Source organism: Mandrillus leucophaeus, unplaced genomic scaffold, assembly GCF_000951045.1.
Source record: "Mandrillus leucophaeus isolate KB7577 unplaced genomic scaffold, Mleu.le_1.0 Scaffold272, whole genome shotgun sequence".
Lineage (NCBI taxonomy): Eukaryota > Metazoa > Chordata > Mammalia > Primates > Cercopithecidae > Mandrillus > Mandrillus leucophaeus.
In genome coordinates, this window is record NW_012102832.1 from 1,277,025 (window position 1) to 1,292,476 (window position 15,452).

Sequence of the window (15,452 nt, forward strand, 5' to 3'; positions counted from 1 at the left end):
GTGCCGCATTTCCAACTAACCCCAGGGAATGTTAATGCTGCCTGACTGGACCACACTTTATTATTTTATTTATTTATTTATTTTTTGTAGAGATAAGGTCTCGCTATGTTGCTCATGCTGGTTTCAAACTCCTGGCCTCAAGCCATCCTCCCGTCTTGGCCTCCCAGAGAGCAGGATTACAGGTATGAGCCACTGTACCTGGCTTGGACCACACTTCATTGTATAGATTTACATTTTTTTTAGGGCAGGGTCTTACTCTGTCCCCCAGGCTAGAGGGCAGTAGTGTGATCATGGCTCACTGAAGCTTCGAACTCCTGGTCCCAAGCCTCCTGAGTAGTTCGGACCACAGGGCATGTGCCACTGTGCCTGGCCCTGGACCAAACTTTAACTAGCAAGGTTCTAGAGTCTAAAGTGCTTTCCAGGTGCTTGAAATCATTATTTCTTCAGCCAGTGGGGTGGGAGGGCTGTACCAAGGGTAGAGTGACCAAACACGGAGAGGGAGCTGTGGACACCCACACATGGGAATAAAGGAAAATCTTGAGTTCCATCAGGGAAATCCTAGCTAGCCCTGAGAAGTAAATAAGCAGCTTGATAAACAGGAAGGTAATAGTAGTCTAAAACAATAGCTAAGGAAGTTAGAGTCAGGAGATGTTTGGTTCCCCTCTAGAAACTAAAGATAACATCTTAACTTACTAGCTGTGTGACCGTGTGCAAGTCACTTAATGGTGCCTGGCACACAGGCGTCTAATGTCCCTGAGCTGTTTTTCAGAAGCCCAGACCTCTCCAAAGGGATCCGCTGGCATGTAGACCTCAGGTAAGCAGGTGCTGAGGACTGACTCTGACTATAGTTCGTTCTAAATGTCTTCCTGGGGGACCTGGAGGAGGCCATGCCCATGAGCCAGAGCTAACATTCTTTTCTGCTGATCCCAAATGTCTAGACAAAGCTTTGCCTCCTGAACCAATTGCAAATCAGAAAATCTTTGAACCCACCTTATGACTTGTGGGTCCTGCTTTGAGAGGACCTTTTTAGGTCAAACCAACATATAGCTTCCATGTATTGATTTATGATTTTGCCTGTAATGTCTGCTTTCCTGAAATTTACCCCTGCCTTTTAAAATCTTTACCTGCTGCTGGGCACAGCGGCTCATGCCTATACTCCTAGCACTTCGGGAGGCCAAGGTGGGCAGATCACTTGAGGCCAGGAGTTTGAGACCAGCCTGGTAAACATAGTGATACCTGTCTCTACTAAAAATACAAAAATTAGCTGGACATGGTGGTACATGCCTGTAGTCCCAGCTACTCAGGAAGTTGAGGCTGGAGAATTGCTTGAACCCAGGAGGCAGAAGTTGCAGTGAGCTGAGATCGTACCACTGCACTCCAGCCTGGGCAACAGAGTAAGTGAGACACTCTTAAAAAAAAAAAAAAAAAAGAAAAGAAAAATTCCTTACAAGCCATCAAGAGTTCATATCTTAAGCATAAGCCACCCAATTCTCCTTGCTTGGAGTCCTGCAAACAAATGCCTTCCTTTATTGTTGCAAAGTTTCAGTGTGGACATCTGGTGTTATTGCACCAGGTGAGAACACCCGGTTTGGTTCTACAACATTCCAGTGTGCCCAGGATTGAGGAGCTTCCTGGGATGCAGGACTTTGTGTGTTAGAACCAGGGGAGTCCCCGATAGAACAATTTGGTCCCCCTATCAGGATAATGAAAGAGAAAGACATGCTTTGGTCTAAGTTGCTGTGTGACCTGAAAAAGAACCAGACAGCTGATTGCTTAGGTCCCACCTTAGACCAATTAGTCTAGTACCTCCTATTTCACAGGGGTGGAAGCCATCCCAGAGAAGTCCAGTGACTTGGCCCACATCACCCAGCTACTCAGGGGCAGCGCTGAGGCCAAGCTCCCACCTTCCCACTCCCTGTCCAGCTCAGCACCTTCTCCATCAGTTTACATTGTCTTCTCTTAACACATTCCTCTTGATTTGGCAGACACAGCATGTTTATTTATAAATTGGCTTGTTTGGAGCCTGAAATTTAGCATCATTGATTTTGGCTGTGAGGTGTTCACATTTTTCCTCTCTTTGTTTTGGTTCGCTAAACCATGTTTTGTGAGTAAAACCACAAAGTAATAAAAACACAATGAGGCGGCTAAAGTTGTTCAAATGCAAAGCATCCAGAAATGTGACAGCATAGACCTTCTCAGATTTATTGTGTCCTCAGACAGTAGACAAAAATGCACGGGGTTTACTTCCAGGGATTTACGGGCCCAATGTAAGTAAACAGCTGGGGTTTCTTTTTAGGCTGTTTCTCTTGGAGGTGGTGCAGGAGGTTAAAGAAAGCACCTCTGATGAGCAGATGGCTGGAGGCTGTTCCCAAGATCATGTCTCAGTGAAGAAGTTGGAGTCCAGCAGCCATCAGAACCAAGGTATGTGTGGTGGTCTTCAGAATGCCACCCCAAATCCTTTGCACTTTATTTTGCACACAGCAGGAGTTGTAAAAGAGTGCTTCCTTTTATTATTAACACCGAGAATCCATGCAGACAGTTTACACTAAACACGTGAATACATTGTGTTTTAAAAGGCTGGGTGCCCTCAGTTTCCAGATCTTTCTAATTGTATCACTAAATTCAGGTAGGTTTTTGGAGACAGAGATTGGCCGCATCGTATCTGTGACACTGACTCTTCTGGTGTAGGTTCGCATGGCCAGGGAGTCTGAGTGCAGCCCCTAATCAGTGCTTTATGCCAACCTGTGAGTCTATTCCGGGAACTAGAGGAGAGAGAGCCTTAGCCTTGCCTGCAACCAGATGAATGGTCAGCTTTAGTGGTGGACACTTTGCTTTTTGAATAGTGTGGTTGGCCAGCAGCTCTTGTCATTGTTTCTCTCTCTCTTAATTTAACAAACCAAGCTGAAGCCTGAGCACAGCTACAACCTTGTCCAATCTCTTTAGCAACAAAATACCTGTGTGTGCATATATTATTGCTAAAAACATTGGACAAGGCTGTATACAAACACACACAAACAAACATACACAGATACAGGAGACCCCTGATGAAACACACAAATTTTAAAAATTTATTTTTAAACAAATGCAGTGGGATGATTGTGGCTCTGTGCAGCCTTGAACTCCTGAGCTCAAGCGATCCTCCTGCCTCAGGCTGCCAACTACCTGGGACTACAGGCGTGAGCCACTGCACCTGGTCATGCAGTGAAGGACTTTCTAAGCAAGACCTTGACTTGGAAAGTTGCCACCAACTCCCCAGCTCTGTGAGAAGTTTTGGGGGCAGGGAATTTAAACTCTCAAATTTAGCTGGTTTGCAGGGGCAGTTCTTTCCCAGTGATGACCTGGGGCTGCTTCTGAAGAACATTTGGAATTAAAATCTAGAGCTCACCCCAGTCAGAGTAAAAAATAGCAGCAAATAAATGTTAGATCACAGCCTCTTCTTAGTCATACCCTTTTATACATGTCATGAGGGTCATTGCCAAAGAAAGAAGTGAGTTAAGTGTAAGGGAATCTGGTCGGAGGTGGACCAATAACCAGACTCATCCGAACGCTTGGCTGATGGTTTTCCAGTTGCTCCGTGGTTTATCCTTTGTGAGGATGCGAGTGACAATCAAGAGTTGGAAACGTGGGGCCTCAGCCCTGCTTCATAAACCAGGCAAGGAAGAGCTGAGGGTGGAGGTAGAGGGGTGCTGGTGGAAGGAGGGTCTGAATTAGAGGAAGAAAAAGGACAGCGCAGCAAAGATTTGGGTTCCTTTCAAGCTTCTGAAGGACACAATGGGCTGTAACAGAGCTCTCTGGATGAGGGAAGCACAGCCCACCAGCAAAGCATCTACCACCTCTGTGTGTCTCAAATGGCCAGTTCCTGTTGTGACCTGATTCCATGGACGGCACCACTTGTCCCACTCCCTAACTCTAGCACATGTTTCCCCACTGGGAGCTCGGCCAACCATGTTAGATCCCTGAAGGGAAAGAATGTCAGGAGTGGAGGAAGGGGTGGTGATGCAGAGAGGCCTCTGCTGCTAGCCCCTGCAGGTAGAGAAAGTTCCAGATGCCTCGCCCTCAGTCAAAGCAAGCCTGGCTGACCCATGGGATGTCAGTGGCATGGGGAGTGGAGGTATTTGGCGGCAGACGGCCTGTTTGTTTATGACAAAAAGTACTAGAGATGTGTCACCAAGAGAAGCCTACAGATTTCTCAAGCCAAAACACTTAGACCGAGTCTCCCAAAAAATAGAACCAAGCATCTCATAGAGTTAATGATGATTGTCTATAGGATCCCTGACAATGTAAGCATTATCTTTTTCTGTTCTTTTTTTTTTTTTTGGAGACAGGGTCTCACTCTGTCGCCCAGGCTGGAGTACAGTGGTATGATTATGATGATTATGACCTACTGCAGCCCAACCTCCCAGGCTCAAGTGATCCTTCTGCCTCAGCCTCCCTAGTAGCTGGGACTACAGGTGCGCCCCACTACACCTGGCATTTTTGTTGTTATTGTTGCCCAAGCTGGTCTCAAACCCCTGGGCTCAAGCAACCCTCCCACCTTGGTCTCCCAAAGTGCTGGGAGTACAGGCACGAGCCATCATGCTTGGCCAGATAAGCGTTTCTTGGACAGATCCTGGAGTTCTCCAAAGTTTAGAGCAGGTTAACTGGGTAGCTATGGAGTGTGACCAGATGGAGACATGGGTCTTGTGGCCAGCCCTGCGACTGACTGACAGTCCAGCAAGGCAAGGTGGTAGGTACTTCACACACTATGCACACCCATCCCAGGCAGCCATAGAACCCTAGGCCTCCCCGCCCCACAGACACATGCAGGCTCCAGGGAAAGCAAGTGGTTAGTAGGTGCCTCCCCAACCTGGTGTATTTGGGCATCCTTGCCCTGGGCGACACAGTGAGTCCTTTTCTCAAAAAAACATCCCTTCCATGCCAGCTGCCTGTGTCCCAACCACTCAGGCGCTTTGCCGCTCAACAGAATCCACCTGCAGTTCCCTGCTAGGTATGTCTCAAGGAGCCCTTGAGCCACCCGACTTGTCTTTAATGCCTATAAAATCCAGTTCAGAGGAGGAAAAATATTTATCAGGCAAGTCCTGCCTTTGGAGGTATGTATAGGCACTGACACCAGAACAGGCCAGTGAATAAACTCGGCACCAAACAGGCCATCAGAATAGGGAGCCCCTCATGGTAAATGTGGCTGCGCATAGCAAGCTCGCTCAGGGAAAGCTGGGCCACAGGTTGGGGTAAAGCACTTGATGCAGGCTGTAACATGTTTTGATGCAGAAGTTATTGGTTCTGAGCAGAAAGGGCAAGGTAAGAGAGCAAAGCCTAAAATGCAGTTCCCCCTTGAGTTCTTTTCTCTCCTCTTATTTTACTTCCTTCCCATGATAACATGCCCCAAGGGCTGAGAGCCGCTGTACTGTGTTTAACAGATGGAGAGAACACCTTCTTTAGGCTTTCAGAGCTACAGAAGCCAGGGCTAAAACGCCAACTCTATAGCCATGAGGATCAGCCTTTTTTTTTTTTTTTTTGAGACGGAGTGTCGCTCTGCTGTCACCCAGGCTGGAGAGCGGTGGCGCTATCTGAGCATACTGCAACCTCTGCCTCCCAGGTTCAAGTGATTCTTGTGTCTCAGCTTCCTGAGTAGCTGGGATACAGGCAAGTGCCACCACACCCAGCTAATTTTTTGTATTTTTAGTAGAGACAGTTTCATTATGTTGGCCAGGCTGATCTCAAACTCCTAACTCAGGTGATCCACCTGCCTCAGCCTCACAAAGTGCTGGGATTACAGGTGTGAGCCACCACACCCGGCTGAGGACCAGCTTGAGTCTAGGGACCCTGGAATGCAGCAGCCCCAGTCTTGACTTTAGTTAACCTGTGTCACATGCAGGGGCTTTAGGTGGCCAGGAGCAGGGGATCTGGCTATCTGGCCATCTCCAGGTCGGGAGGCTCTGAGACTGCTACAGAGCAGACCATTGACAGCCTGTAACTGAGTCCAAATTCATTCTGCTTGCTGCATGACAGCCAATACGTTGAGAGACAAGGAGTTGGAGCAAGGAAAGGTATTTTATTTCGGAGAGCCAGCAAACCAAGAAGATGGTGGACTAATGTCCTAAAGAACTGTCTTAAAATTATGTGGGTTTTGCCTTGTCTTTTCTGTTTAGGTCGGGGGGAAAGGAAGGGGCTGACAACCGCAGACATCTGGACACCAGCAAGGGTCCAGGGGAGGTTTGCAGAACTTCCTTGTCGTTGGCTAACAGTCTCTCATGTGACAACAGCCAAACCTCCTCCTCGTTCCTATAAATCTTTAACAAAAATAGTTAGCTGTTTACATGCTTCCCCTTTAATCCCAGAGTTAGTTTTGCAAATGGCATGGTTGCTGTTTTTGCGTTTTATCTCAGTGCTCTAAAGTTATCCTAGCCTAGGTGCAGGAATAGGTAAAGGCCCCTTAAACAAAAATGGAGTTAGTTATGTTAGTTCTTCTGCTGTTTCATGGTTACAATACCCAGAAGAGAACCCTTGCATCAAAACAGGATGAGATTAGGTTATTGTTCCTATAAAAAATCCATGTGGTTGTTTTTTGGCCCCCTCTTCAACATCCGGGGCGTGCTGACGAAGCGAGCAGCAGCTCTGGAGCCATAAACCACCATCTCATCTCAGCCCAGGGCATGCTGGGAAAGGCCAGGAAAAGTCACTTCTCTTCTTTGCTTTAACTGTCTTTTCTGTGGTCTCAAAGTCTTCACAAGGGAGACCTGGTGTTCTCAGCACTGCTCAGCCTCCATGAAGCCCTCCTTCTCATGGCCCGAGGGCTCCACCTCTGCATAGGTGGAATGGTCGGGGTGGCTGCGAAACTTCATGGCTGGCCAGTGGTGAGGTCTACGCTGCAGAAGGCACAGAGGCAAAGTCAGCGGGCATGCCCCCACCATGGGGACCCCACACTCCTGAGCGACAGAGCCAACGAAGGCTCTCTCTTACAAGGGCCCTGGGGCACTTGGGGCCTACCAGGAGCCACACAACTGACCTTCAGGGACCCTCTCCCTAAAATGTTCCCTGCTGTGATCCCCCAACCACTGGGAAACCTGCCGGAAGCTAGAGTGTGGAAGGAGGACACTTTATCTTTCACTGCGTGGTCTGTAGAACTCATAGCTAAAATATTCAGCAATACACCAAGTGGAGACCTGGGACTGCAATGTGAGGAAATGGCTCAGAGATGGCTGGAATGATGCCTGAGGAAATGCCAAGATAACCCTCCAAGGTAGCACAGGGTCCACATCAGAGTCAACAGGGGGCTTATTAAAATACAGATTCTGGCCTGTGCGGAGGCTCATGCCTGTGATCCCAGCACTTTGGGAGGCCAGGGTGGGCAGATCACTTGAGGCCAGGAGCTCAAGACCAGCCTGGCCAACATGGTGAAACGCCGTCTCTACTAAAAATACAAAAATTAGCTGGGTGTAGTGGCACAAGCCTGTAGTCCCAACTACTCAGAAGGTTGAGGCACCAGAATTGCTTGAACCCCGGAGGCAGAGGCTGCAGTAAGCCAAGATTGTGCCACTGCACTCCAGCCTTGGTGACAGAGTGAGACTCTCAAATATAAATAAATAAAATGCAGATTCCTGGGCCTGCCTTAGACCTGCCCTATCAGAATCCCTGTGGCCTGGGGATCTGCAGTTCCCAGGTGTTACCCAGGTAGGCTAAGACTTCAGAATGGCTAAGCTTCCTAAGAAACTGGGGAATTAGGGCCGGGCATGGTGGCTCACACCTGGAATCCCAGCACTTTGGGAGGCCGAGACAGGTGGATCAGGAGGTCAGGAGTTCAAGACCAGCCTGGCCAAGATGCTGAAACCCCGTCTCTACTAAAAATACAAAAATTAACCAGGTGTGGTGGCACGTGCCTGTAATCCCAGCTACTCAAGAGGCTGAGGCAGGAGAATCGCTTGAACCCGGTCGGCAGAGGTTGCAGTGAGCCGAGATTATGCCACTGCACTTTAGCCTGGGTGGCAGAGCAAGATTCCATCTCAAAAAAAAAAAAAGAAAAAGAAAAAGAAATTGGGGGAACGACCTAGGCCTGTGGGTAATGAGGCTGGTGGGCTCGTGACCCACGTGGAGGAGACTAGGGTCACAGAGGCACCACTGCTGCACCCTGTGGGGAACTTTAGAAGCCAGAAGTGGAGGATTGGGGGCAGGAGCTGCTGAGCTCTGCGGCCCCAAGTGAAGGAGGCTGAGCCTCACATCCCATGCTGCCCCTCAGGCTGGCTCTTCAGAAATGAGACGTTCAAAACTTAGCATCCTCAACTAAAGCTCTCAGAGGGCAGCTCTTATCATTATTTCACTTGTCTATTTCATTTTTATTTTAGAGATGGGGTCTCCTGTATCGCCCAGGTTGGAGTGCAGTGGTATGATCAGGGCTCACTGCAGCCTCAAACCACTGGGCTCAAGGGATCCTCCCACCTCAGCTTCCCAAGTGGCTGGGACCACAGGTGCGTGCCACCATGCTGGGATAATTTTAAAAATTTTTGTAGAGACGGAGTCTTGCTCTGTTGCTCAGGTTAGTCTCTAAACTCCTGTGCTCAAGTAATCCTGCCTCGGTTTCTCAAAGTGCTAGGATCTTAGGAAGGAGCCACTGCACGTGCCCCTCAATTTTAACCTTAAAGGCAGGTATCAGTAGGCAAAAGAGGCAGAGACCCTGGTTCCATCATGGCTTTGAGTAAGAACTGAGCCTGGCATTTGGGCATGAGACCATAAATCACTAGAGATAGGCTGCACAGCCACTAGATGGGCACTGTGTGGCACTGTGGCCTTCTTTCTTTCCTCCGGGGATTCTTTTCTGATTTCACGAATGGGGGAACAAAAGCAGAGGGGTTGTTCCACAGGACAGGAGGGCCGAGGGAGTTCTGAGGTGCTGATTTCTCAGGGTGCAGGACTTAATGGGCGCCAGCTATCTCGAAATGTGTCAGGATGGGGTGGATGAGGTCTTCTCAGGTATGTGGCAGGGGAGAGGGAGAAGGGGAGAGGCAGGGAACAAATGGCCCAGGAGACGCTGACGCAGAAGCGGATGGCAGCCAGCCCTGCGGCCACAGATGACACGGACCTCCATGAAGAAGAGCGCAGCGTTGGATGTGGGGTGGCCATTGATGTAAATTCCAGCCAGGATGATGGCCGCCACGAGGAGGACTGCCAGCACAATGCCCACGATGGTGCCCAGGTGCACAGGGGTGCCCTTGGTCTTGGGGGACAGGTTGTTCTGAAGGCCTGTGGAGAGATCATTAGGGCAGGCAGGGGCTGCAGGGGAGCAGGGAAGGTGGAACCATGGGGTCTTGGGTTCTAACAAAGTCTCAGAGATGAAAGCCGACAGAGCCTTTGGGTCCACGTATCAAATACAGGAAGAGGTTGGGTGGGAGTTGGAATCATTATGAGTAAGGCATTCATGTTGTGCTTGACGCCATCTGGGTAGTTTTCCAAAATCACCTAAAAGTTGCCCCAAATGTCTAATAAGGATCATAAGAGAAGTTCTCTCTGATATCTGTGCCACTACATAAGTGCTATTAAGGAATTCACAAAGGGCATCTGAGGGTTAAGAGTTTGGGATCTGAAATCTGGCTGCCTGGATTGAAATCTATGCTCTGCCACTTACTAGCTGTGTGACCTTGTGCAAATTATCTAACCTTTCTCTGTCTTCATTATCACTTCTGTTGAACAAGGATAATAATACCCACCTAATGGGGTTATTGTGAAGGTTAAAATGACATGATTCATGTCAAGCACTGAGGACCATGTCTCCCATTTTGGATGACTTCAATAAGTATTAGCTATTATGATGGCAAATGACCATAGTTTTTCCTATCACTGTCCACTCCCAGATTGTGACCTCTTGGAGGGCAAGGATGATGTCTTATTCAACTCTGTGTCCTCAGCTTTTAGAAAAACTGGCAGGGGCTGGCCGTGATGGCTCACTCCTCTAATTCCAGCACTTTGGGAGGCCAAGGCAGGCGGATCACCTGAAGTCAGGATTTCAAGACCAGCCTGGCCAACATGGTGAAACCCCATCTCTCCTAAAAATACAAAAATTAGCCAGGTGTGGTGGCACACTCCTGTAGTCACAGCTACTCAGGAGGCTGAGGCAGGAGAATAGCTTGAACCTAGGAGGCGGAGGTTGCAGTGAGCCGAGATCGTGACACTGCACTCAAGCATGGGCGACAGAGTGAGACTCCATCTCGAACAAAACAAAAAAACTGGCAGGCCCGTCAGAGAAGCTCCAAGAAAGTATATGGAATGATGTAGGTCCTCTGGAAGCCAATAAGCCAACAGGCACTCTCTGAGAACATCCTAGGCATTTGAAATACATCCCGGGGGAGAGAGTATTTTCCACAGAGCTGGAAGCTCAACCCCTTTCGTGCATGACTGAGGTGATGGAAATAACAGAGAGGTTAAGTGATTTCCCCACAGACACACAAATTCAGTGCCCACCCCTAAAAAACCTAGTTGCCTGACACTACCTGGGGTGGCTATTTGCCTCTTTACCCTATCCTAAAGGAATGTGGAGATAATGAGGTAGAGAAGACAGATGAGCAGGCTGGCAACAAAAATGTTGCATTCTTCCTACACAGCTAGTGGGTGGGTTGGAAGGCAGCTAGGGGTGGCGAGTTTTAATGGGATGTTGCATGCACTCAAAATCATTGTCCTCCCCATCCCCTTTGCTCTACTCTGCACTCTGTAAGCAGAGGACACCCAGGAGAGAAACTCTCCTGGGGCACTCCAGGGCATGGCTAGGGCCTCTGTCTGCCAACACGTGGGAGGACTGAGGTGAAATGCCCCAAGTGAACCTCCCCTGACCTGGATGGCAATCAGCCCGCAGCCTGCAGTGGCTCTGATGATTTGATGATGAGGGCTTCTGCTGATGAGCACATGGTGTAGAGTGAGGGGATTATGGCCCAGCCACCCCCACAACACACACACACACTCTCACACCCACTGCCTATGGAGGAGCAATGGCTCCATCTCTGCTGGGGGACACCATCACACTGTGCTGCATTAATAATCTTTCCTCTCCTGCTGGAAGCCCAGATGACAATCTCCAGCCCTGGGGTTGGAAGGCACTTTCATCTCTACTCTTGCACAGGTTGCAACAAAGGCCTGAGCTGGCTCTGGGCAAAGGGCAGGGGAGGTGGGGGCAGCTCCCACCCTCAGAAAGGAGATTATCCTTCTAGGTAATCCTAGGAGGCTGCAGTGAGTCCTACCTTCTGGTACCCTGCAAAAATTGTAGTGGACCATTTTATGTCCTCTGCCAGCCTGAGTGAGGAAAGAAGCTGCTCTCCACCCCTTGCTGACTATGAGCCCGTGGGGATCGGAGGGGATGGCCACAGGCCCTACCCATGCCTGCCCTGGCTCAGTCCTTCCCCTCCTCCCACTCCTTTCTGGGCAGTGAATATTCAAGGGCAGAGAGCCAGGAGAAGAACCACAGGAGGTTCATGGCTGAGGTGAGAAATGTCGGGTAGACATGTTCCTTCAATCTAGGGCACCTGTACCCAGAAGCACCCCTGCCTCCCCACCCAGCAGAAGGTCTGGGATGCTCAGGCTGCAGTTGCTCCCTCTCCGCACTCATAAAAATAGTGCAGGCAACTGCTGCACCCTCTTCTGGGGTGGGTCCAAGAGGCGCTGGGTCTGACGCTGAGGGCAGGTGGTTCTGTACTCACCATCTCCTCCTGCATAGGGATTCGACTTGGTGTCATCTTCAAAGAGAGAGGACAGAAGGAGCAAGATTAGTGGACTCATTACGGCCTTTGTCACTCTGAGTCCAGATGGGACTTTAGGGAGGTTCAGCCCAAACTTTCATTTTAGAGGTAAGGAAACTGAGGCTCAGAGAGGGGAGGAGACTTGCTCAACATCACACAGCAGTTGAGTGTAGCTGGAGGGTGGGGAGTATATGAGCGGCGGCTGGTGAGAGATGAGGCTGGGAGTGGAGGGCTGGCTGCCAGGAGAGCAATAGGAGGCTGTGCACGTTCTTCTGCGGGGCAATAGAGAGCTCAGTATGGGTCTGAAGAGGGACTGTATGTGTCACAAGGTGAGATCAGCTTGGAGACTCCCTGGGGCTGCAGTGTGCAGGAGACAGTCCCAACCCACTTTTTGTCTATACCTCGAGACCTGTCGCCTGTGGCTTTCTAAGTAAGTTTCAAGGGTCCACCCTTCCTATGATTCCTTCCCAAGCAGATTTTTATGGGGAAAGACAAGCAAGAGTTTCATGTCAGGAGAATGCTGTAAATGACTGAAGATTCTTGCCCTAAGCACCTGAACTTTATTTATTTATTTATTTATTTATTTATTTATGGAGAGAGGTCTTGCTCCATCACACGGTCTGGAGTGCAGTGGTACAATCACAGCTCACTGCAGCCCTGACCTCCTGAACTCAAGTGACCATCCCACCTCAGCCTCCCGAGTAGCTGCACCTGGCTAATAAAAAAATATTTTTTTGAGATGAGGTCTCACTGTGTTGCCCAGGCTGGTCTCCAACTCCTAGGCTCAAGCAATCCTCTTACCTCAGCCTCTCAAAGCACTGGGGTTATAGGCGAGAGCCACCTCACCTGGCCTAACAAGGTATTTAAACTCACGCAGGAAGCAATGCATGCAATGTTGATCAAATGAGTGGTCATTTTCTGTTGTTAGTTGTCACTTCTTGTGGCTATCAAGGTGTTCTGTTCTGTTGCTTATAAGATAAGCCCTTCTGCACACAGTTGTTCTGGGTGAGTGCCTGTCTCTCTTTGGAATAAAATGCATGGGCTTTGTGACAGCTACTTGCCACTCAGAGGTCTTCTGGTTCATTTAAGTGAGTAGCGTTTGATTGCGAGTGAACAGCTCTTAAATCCAGCTCCCATGTCTCCCGCTCCTCCTGCCCTGCTGCTTTCTACCTCTGTCCTGCCCAGGCAGGCCCCTGCTGGGTCCCTTTGTTCACATCTCCCTGTTGGAGCCTGTACCCTCATAGAATGGACGGGAAAGACTCTATCCCACGCCTGCCTCTGCAAGTCTCCCTGTGTGGGCTGTAACCGCACAGGCAGGAGAGTGACTCAAGCTGTCCTGCCAAGATGCCTTGCAACTTGGGCATGTCGGGGGAAGTCATCATTAAAAATGTTTTTTCTTATAAACCAGGCACAATGGCACATACCTGCAGCTAGCTACTCAGTAGGTTGAGGCGGGAGGATCCTTGAGCCCAGGAGTTCAAGTCCAGCCTGGGTAACATAGCAAGATCCCGTACCACACTCCAAAAAGTTTTTTCTCTTACAGATGTAACTTCAGAATCTTTGCCACCTCTTCCAGGACTGGAAGGACATAGAGCCCTAACTGTCTTCACTTTTTACTCTAATGAATGTTTTCTGTTGGGAACCATTACACAAAACGTAGACGTGAGACCCATTTCTGAGCTGGCAGGGGATGCACACAGATAATAAAACTGGCAGACAGAACTCACTGCCTCTGTAGGACAGAGGACCTGCGTGGTGGGCTGTAGGACAGCCCGGGGGCTCAGTAATAACAAGTCAGGATTTAGGCTTGGCCCCCAGGCGGCGTGCCCTGGGCTCCCCATGCCACCACAGCCCCCCTTCTAGCCTCTGACACTGTGGCTCCACCAGACACTGTCTGGCTAACCCCTCTGGATGCGGCAGGGTGTGTCTGCAGCCCTCCTGGCCCAGTGCTGGGCTCAGAACATGCCCTCAGCAAGCCTAGGGGGCTAACTGGTGGTAACTAAGCAGGGACTACCTCCTTGTAAGAGGAGCTTTCTTTGACTGGAAGGTTACCCCTGGACTCAGTCACCAACTCCCCAAAGGGCAAAGTTTCTTTCTGCTTCTTTTGCTTTTCTTTTCTTTTTACTTTCTTTTCCTTTTTTTGAGACAGTGTTTCACTGTCACCCAGGCTAGGGTGCAGTGGCACAATCATAGCTCACTGCAGCCTCAACCTCCCAGGCTCAGGCGATCCTCCCACCTCAGCTTCCTGAGTAGCTGGGATTACACATAAGGGCCACCACGCCCAGCTAATTTTTGATTTTTGGTAGAGACATAGTTTTGCCACGTTGCCCAGGCTGGTCTTGAACTCCTGAGCTCAAGTGATCCGCCTGCCTGAGCATCCTAAAGTATTGGAATAACAGGCATGAGCCTCCTCTCCCAGCCTCTACTTCTTTCTCACTGAATCCCCTGCAGCAGCACCACGTGCTCTGCTCTCAGTGCCAGCTCCTTGTTATTTCGGAGCAACTTCAGAGTGATGGGAGCTGTCGCAATCTGCCTCACTTTCCCACATTTTGCTACTCTACCCTGACCCTGAATTCACATAGAGCCTTTTCCATTTCTTTCAGCACCAAGAGAGGCAATGGGGTTGAGGGGAAAGATCTCTGCTTTTGGAGCTAGATGAAACCTGACTCTATCCCTTCTTGGCTGTGTGACCTTGGGAAATCATCTGCCTCTCTGAGCCTTAGTGTCTCCTTTATGAAACAGGGATATAACAGTGTCAAGATCCAGGATGGTTGGGAGGACTGAATATTAATTTACATGCCATTTTAGCACCCTACTGGGCATAGAGTTGGTCCCCAAAAATGCTGGTGCTTTCTATCATTCATTCATTCTCCTCCACAACTTCCCCCCAGCCAGGTCCATGGGTCCCTGCCCTTGTTCTCTAGTTTTCTAGGAAAGGCAGGGGACACACCAGGCTCGGTGGCTCACGCCTGTAATCTCAGCACTTTGGGAGGCTGAGGTGGGTGGATCACGAGGTCAGGAGTTTGAGACCAGCCTGGCCAACATGGCGAAACCCCATCTCTACTAAAAATACAAAAATTAGCCGGGTGTGGTGGTGTGCGCCTGTAGTCCCAGCTACTTGGGAGGCTGAGCTGGGAGAATTGCTTGAACCTGGGAGGCAGAGGTTGCAGTGAGCTGAGATTGTACCACTGCACTCCAGCCTGGGTGACAGAGCGAGACTAGGTCTAAAGAAAAAAGAAAGGGGACACTGTGGAAAGAACATTTCACCACTTACCCCTCACATAACTTTCAATAACCTACTTTGCCCCTTTACGAGCCTCTTTCTTTATCTATAAGAAAGGACTGTGGGCCAGGCATGGGGGCTTAGGCCTATAATCCCGGCACTTTTAGAGGTTGAGGCAGGAGGATCGCCGGAGCCCAGGAGTTTGAGATCAACCTGGGCAACATAGTGAGACCTCATCTCTACAAAAAATTTTTAAAAAATTAGCCAGGTATGGTGGTACATGCCTGTAGTCCCAGCTGCTTGGGAGGCTGAGGTGGGAGGATTGCTTGAGCCCAGGAGTTGGGGGCTGCAGTGAGCCATGATCACACCACTGTACTCCAGCCTGGGCAACAGTGAGATCCCGTTTAAAAAACAAAAAAAAAAAGGGCCGGGCGCGGTGGCTCAAGCCTGTAATCCCAGCACTTTGGGAGGCCGAGACGGGCGGATCATGAGGTCAGGAGATCAAGACCATCTTG

General features: G+C 49.7%; 1 protein-coding gene across 1 annotated transcript in view; it reads right to left on the reverse strand.

Annotated features, from left to right (window-relative positions):
- Nucleotides 1-6,032: 6,032 nt before the first annotated feature.
- Nucleotides 6,033-15,452, reverse strand: part of PLXDC1 (plexin domain containing 1) — a 114,321-nt gene continuing 104,901 nt past the window's right edge. Inside the window, 3 exon segments of the mRNA XM_011984719.1 lie at nucleotides 6,033-6,866; nucleotides 9,074-9,234; nucleotides 11,676-11,711. Coding sequence (XP_011840109.1) covers nucleotides 6,747-6,866; nucleotides 9,074-9,234; nucleotides 11,676-11,711 — 317 coding nt within the window. The 3' untranslated portion in view covers nucleotides 6,033-6,746.